Source organism: Notechis scutatus, chromosome 2 (assembly GCF_049901735.1).
Source record: "Notechis scutatus isolate UNSWTSFEM ecotype Mainland chromosome 2, rNotScu1.2, whole genome shotgun sequence".
In the NCBI taxonomy this organism is placed as follows: domain Eukaryota; kingdom Metazoa; phylum Chordata; class Lepidosauria; order Squamata; family Elapidae; genus Notechis; species Notechis scutatus.
In genome coordinates this window covers 67,490,974-67,497,525 of record NC_142010.1, presented here as the reverse complement: position 1 = coordinate 67,497,525, position 6,552 = coordinate 67,490,974, and the positions used below count along the sequence as shown (strand labels likewise).

At 44.3% G+C, this 6,552-nt stretch overlaps 1 protein-coding gene across 8 annotated transcripts in view; it reads left to right on the top strand.

The window, feature by feature from the left end:
• Positions 1–5,999, top strand: part of SEMA3F (semaphorin 3F) — a 148,433-nt gene extending 142,434 nt beyond the window's left edge. For all 8 annotated transcript variants that reach the window (XM_087954991.1, XM_087954989.1, XM_087954988.1 and 5 more), the window contains 2 exons: positions 1,288–1,421; positions 2,326–5,999. In XM_087954991.1, coding sequence (XP_087811117.1) covers positions 1,288–1,421; positions 2,326–2,760 — 569 coding nt within the window. In that variant the 3' untranslated portion in view covers positions 2,761–5,999. The remainder of the gene's footprint in view (positions 1–1,287; positions 1,422–2,325) is intronic.
• Positions 6,000–6,552: the final 553 nt, after the last annotated feature.

Below are 6,552 nucleotides of genomic sequence, written 5' to 3'. Positions count from 1 at the left end.
GTTATGGTTGAGGCTGAAGTATTCATTCAGGTAGGACATTGCAAGATATAATTTTATGTAGTATACTTAGATAGGACTGAAGGCGGCGTAGTTCTAGGTTGTCTAGGTCTAGAATTTCAAGTCTGGTGGCATAAGGTATTTGTAAGGCATCCAGAAAGTATTCATGATATCAATCACTCCGAGACATTTTCTCTCCAATTGATTTATTTAGAAACAGATCTGGTATGTCTAAGGCAATTTCCCAAAGTGAAATTATTTTCGCGCGTTACACAGAATCCACCTTCTCTCCTCCCACTTCTACACTTCATAAATCATGAGACCCAATTAACTGCAACTGGAATTTCTTTATACGACATTAATAATAATTAATATTCCAGACTGATTAGCTGTAAGTTATGAGAGACCAAGGTCTAGATCAAGTTTAAGATGTGTTGGGCTTCAATTCTCAGAATTCCCCAATCACCATGCTAGCTGGGGAGTTGAAGTTCATGCATCTGAAACTTTCTGAAGTTGGTCTACAGGAAAGGGAGCAGTTGCATATATATAAAAAGTGAAGTGGTATCCAATAGAAGAGAATGTTTGTAGCTCAGGATTGAACTGTGGAGTCTTTGATGCTCTCTGAGCTTGGAAGTTTGCTTGCAAGTATTTCATTACCCAACTACCGGTAGTTATCAGCAGCAGCATTCACACTGCTGATGTTACCTAACTGGCTAATGAAAAGTCTGCAAGCAAACAAGCTCAGAGAGCAACACAAAGGATTCCACAAAGTGATCTATCAAGTAGAGCACGAGTGTCAAACTCGATCACATCATATGATACATCACAACATTTTTTGCCTTTGCGGAGCCAGGATGGGTGTGGCCTGGGTGTGATGATGCAAGTTTGACACCCCTGAAGTAGAGGATAATAGTTGCAAAGAGGAACAGTTCCTCTCCATCTGCAGAAAAGTGTTCGATCTTTCATGAGATATCAGCTTTTTCATCAGGAGGATTCATGGGTTGCAAATAGTGTTCAATAACGGCATGGGTTTTCATGTCCTATGCACACGTGCACATGCATAGACATATATACCCAGAACCACGGTGTGATTTTCTAAAGCAGTTCACAAAAATCCCAGCCAGTTGACCTATTCCCTGTGTGCTGTTCAACTGAAAAGGATGTCTGATAATAAATGTGGTCACTTATTTTGGGTAGGTAGCCTTTGATTAGTCTAGATTATGCTACAAAGGTGTCACATCTCCCTTTGTAATCCATCATCTGCTTATTTCTTCCATCTCCCACTTCCAGCAAGCAAGAACTCAGTGGAGGCTGTTCAATATGGAGTGGAGGGAAGCACAGCCTTCCTTGAATGCCAGCCTCGCTCCCCTCAAGCTACCATCAAATGGCTCCTGCAGAGAGACAACAGTGACCGAAGAAAAGAGGTGAACAGACAAGCAAGGGAGGAGAGACTTTTTGGGAAAGTAGACAGAGAAATGGGGTGCAGATGTTAGAACACGTGGTAGAGAAGGAGGAGTCTCCATTCCAGTCGAGGGCTTGGGGAAAGGGGTACCCCTCCTCAGACTTTTATGTTGAGAGAGATGGATAGTGACTTGTCTGAAAGGGTATAGGGTCTCCCACTTGAGCAGGGGGTTGGACTAGAAGACCTCTGTGGTCCCTTCCAGCATTATTCTTTTTATTTATTGAGAAGTGGCTCTTTCATTCTCTCCCTTGAGCCTACTTTCAACATCTTCACCGGCATTAGAATATTATTATCCATATTTTGGATACTAAAAGGTATCCAGAATTCTCACACTACTTAGCTGACAACCATCTTGGAAGCCTCCACATTCCAGAAGCAAAGAGCAGAGCTGACGTTGAGCTTTTGAGTTTCATAGGGCAGTACTTTCCATACGAGTTGGACTGTAGCTTCCTTCACCCAAGATTGCACAGCCATTGGGCATGGCTGGTTAGTGATGAGGTCAACAGAGTGTGCCAGATTGGGAGAATGCTCCGGAAGTCTCCTCAACCCAGTTGAGTTAAAGTTGGTCTTCCTTTTCTCAAGCCCTGCCTGTGTTCTCATTTGCTCCTGAGGAAAAGAATAGGAAATGGGCCCTGGGCCCTGATTGGCTACTAATTATGACTGCAGTAGAGGTTTTGTTTTTTAAAAAATGCTATAACTGTTCTAATAGAAAATAGTAGTGCACTACAAGCCTTAAAGGACTCCAGGAAGACAACCATGGCCGATTGTGACTACTTCCTTCCCTACCATTGTGTTCTAATATCTCCAAGCCTGGCTGATCCAGCTCTACTGACCTCTATTTTTTCCTTCTGCTTCTCTTTCCACAGCTCCGTACTGAAGGGCGGGTACTGAGGACAGATCAAGGGTTGTTGTTGCGGTCCCTGCAGCTCTCAGACGGGGGCCTGTATTCCTGCACAGCCACAGAGAACAACTTCAAGCACACCATAGCCAAAGTGCAGCTGCATGTACTGAGCCGTGACACTGTCCACGCTGTGCTCTTCCAATCAGAAGGCCCTGTCCCCTCTGCAGCAGCCATGAGAGCTGGCCTCCCGGGCACCTTTAGCTCTCAGTACCATGACCTTGTCCAGCTGCTCACACAGCCCGAGATGGGACTCATCAATCAGTATTGCCAGGGGTATTGGCGGCATGTGGCCTCCAATCACAAGGAAACTTTGGCTGGTCTCAAAGCCAAGGAGATGCATGACCAGAAGAAGCCACGAAACCGCCGGAATCACCAACCAGAGATGGATCAGCATACATGAGAGTGGCAGCTGAAAGGGACTATGCAACGACAGTTCTATAACTCCCCATTTCCATATATATATATTTCTCATATATATATGAGAAATCTCACACCACCACACACTGTTCCCTATCAAGACAGTATTTATTTGTAGGTTGTATATAATCCCATGGGTCTTGCCTGGGTGCGAGGTGGCAAAGAGCTCGGAAGCACACACACACACACACACACACACACACACACACACACACCGTGGCAGCTGGCTCTTCCTTCCCACATTTATCTGTGGTACTGTAAAAGAATTGACATCTTGGAGGGCAGAGAACAGAGCCAAAGTAACTCCTTCCTTTGCCTTGCACGTGTGGATAGCTGACCCCAGTCAGGGAAGGAGAGTTTCAAGGATGTCCAATGGCAAAATTACTGTTTCCTTAGCCCCCTTTCCCCATTATGACCATAGCACAGTTGGGCACAATGCTCTATGGATCCACAACAGTGGGCCAGTGACTTTTAAGGCTGGCCCACCCTCAGCACATTTGAGATATTGCTGTTACTATAACTGAAACAATTCCATTTTGGTGAGGAGTTTGTTTGTTTTTTTAAAGGCAGCTGTCAGGTATCAAGCATTGTCCCAGTCCTACTCCCCTTGCTACTACACACCCACAGGTGTATATAAGCCCCTGCCATACCTACAAAGCACTTTCTTCCTCTTCTAGACATCTCTCTGACTCAAAGCACATATTGATGGGACGCCTTCCAGGGAAACTTTCTATGGAGACTGCAACTCTTAGGGAGCCTGAGCTATTTGAGGAAGAAGGAAGTGCTCCGTCAAGGATGTCCATGTATGACCCATGCAATGCTCTTCCTGCTACCGAAAAATAAGCCAATTCCACTAGGAGTTCAAAAAGGACTTTCTGATTTGACAGTGCTTCAACTGGAGTGCCTTCCCACAGTGAATGGGATTTGGCCACTCAGTCCAGAGGCAGCTGGCTTGGTTGAATAGTTTACCATTGATGGGACAGAAAGGCCATATCCAAATGAGTTATGCCTGGGAGATGTAATGTACATATGAACCAAAGCTACTCTCCTGTAGTGCAATGCATCAGGCATTTCCAAGACCAAAGACAGCATGGCAATAGAAGTAGGAGAGAGGATAAAGGATTGGTGCATGGCCATCGGAATATCTGATTTCTGCTTTGCTAACCCTTGGAGGAATCGGTGCCAACTTAAATTCTATAATGTATTCATCTCAGATTGCCTGTGAGGAGTTCAAAGCTTCAGTATGATACTAGCATCCCATCAAGCAAAGCAATATAAACCAAGGAGAACTGTAACAGTCCGACCGAAAGTGTTCTAATAGTCACCGAAGAATTCTGTAGCATCACATGGCCAACCATAAGAAAAAGACAGGCTGGTGAGAGCATGAAAAGGGGAGATTCAGGGAGATCTGTTTGTCTTTCTCTCAATTGTAATGTGAGTTTATGGAAAAAACAGGCTAAAGTTTAATATGCATTCACTGCATGGAATCATTTTGCCTCCCTCCAACCTCTCTCTTGTCTTCGGAAAGGAAGCCAACTTGGCTAGATTCTCAATCTTCTTTTAAGTTATAATACAGGCAGTCCTCAACTTACAACTGTTCATTTAATGACAGTTACAATGCCATTGGGAGGAAAAGTGGCTTTATGACCAGTCCTTGTACTTGTGACCATCACAGCATCCCTACGGTTGCAACCAGATGTATTTACGACCATTGAAGTGACCCGGGGGTGGGTCATACGATCAGCCATTTGCAACTTCCCAGCCTTTGGACAAGCAACGTCGATGGGAGGGAAGTTGGATTTCCTTAACAACTTAACACATGATTCACTTCCAACCGCAGTGATCACTTAACCGTGGCAAACAAGGTCATAAAATTGGGCCCAACTCACTCAACAACCGCCTTGCTTACCAACAGAAATTACAGTTTCAATCAGAGGTGGTATTCAGCAGGTTCTGACCGGTTCTAGAGAACCGGTAGCAGAAATTTTGAGTAGTTCAGAGAACCAGCAAATACCACCTCTGACTGGCCCTGCCCCCCATCTATTCTCTGCCTCCCGGGTCCCAGCTGATCGGCTGGGTCTTCTTTTGTTGCCCTGCACAGGAGAAGGGAGCTGGAAAGCAGGTTAGTTGGGTGGGGAGGGAATGGGGATTTTTCAGTATCCTTCCCCTGCCGCACCCACCAAGCCTCGCCCCCAGAACCAGTGGTAAAAAAATTTGAATCCCATCACTGGTCTCAATGGTTATAAGTTGAAGACTATTTGTATTTAAATGTGGGACATGAACAAGAACAGACCCCTTGTTTCTCACCTTCAGATAAGCACATTGAAAGAGGGAGGGGGTTCCTGGGTGAAAAGGTGAGTAGACCAAATTTAGGTTATATCTTAGCTTACTTTCTTGAATGTCTTCCCGCTGTGCTCATTTCTTGAATGTCTCTCCACGCCACCCACCCTGTGGAAAACAATGTGGTGTTCTTGGGCCTATCGATCCAAGCTTCATCGATAACAGGCATGCTTTTTATCTTTCCCTAACTCCGTAGGGAAATGAAATTAAAAGTAAGCCCCATGACAGCTACTTGCAGAGTTGCAGCACTCTGCATATCCTGACTTTCTGATTGGATTAATCTGTGCACTGAGGCAAGGAATACAGAATGCTTTCCTATGGCTATGGATCTTGTTAATATGGAGCTAATTATACAAAGCTACAGGGACTACCATTACATGAGCATACCGGTAGTAGTAGGTATAGAAAATATTGCACAGAGCTATATCACATTACCCTAAATGTGTAACTGGAACAAGTTAGGGCGATGGAAACTATATTGTTTCTGCTTCTGTCTGCACAGCAAGGAAGTGTCTTCACAGCAGAGCTGAAAACTGCAGAAATCTGCAGTCTGTGTGATTCTGCCTCCCCACACACCCACTTGGTAGTGTATACCACCTGCTGTTAACAAAAGGTGTTCCCCTTTCATTCTTGGAAACACAGGATCTTCTTCATTCACCCTCCCTTGTAATAGCAACCCCCTATTCCTCTGCCAGTCTGAGTGATGTGACTACACTTCCTCTTGTAAATAATTGTAAATAAAATAAATAAATAAACCTGAGATACGGGGCATCCGAGCAGTAGCTCCACATGATGAAGCCAGGCGCAAAGCCACATTGCGCTTGTAATGTGAGATTCCTGTGGATAGAACAAGCTAATAAACACTGGCTTTGTTTTTTTGGAGACTCCAGGCTCTTCACTCTCATCTTCAACTGAGGGCTCTTTTGTCTCGCTGGCCCAGATTAAAATTGCAATTTTTTTTTCCTGCGGCCTGCTTCCTCCAAGATAAGCTTTTACAATGATAAGAATGTATGCTTGATACAGAACGCTTGTGGCTCTTTGACTCCTTAGGGAACGGTACAATGGTGTTGGCTTTCACACATCGACTGTCATCCAAGCTCGCTCATATGCTTTAATCTTTCTACCTCTTGATGTTGTATTTGCAAAATTCCCCAGCCAATTTTTGTGACTCAAAAACCAAACTATTGCACACTGTAATAAAGGGGCTGGATTGGCTATATACCAACAGCCATATCAGATTGCAACTATTATATCACACACTCTTCCCTCCTGAAAGCAAGAAGTCACCAGCTAGCAACATATCAGAAAACTAGCATAATTTTCAGTGTCATGTTATCCAAAGAGACACTTTGTGTTAATATAGGGAAGCCTCCAAACATAGGAATCCACAATTGCTGTTTGAAGTGGTGAAACCTATTCTGTTATGGCTTTCTCT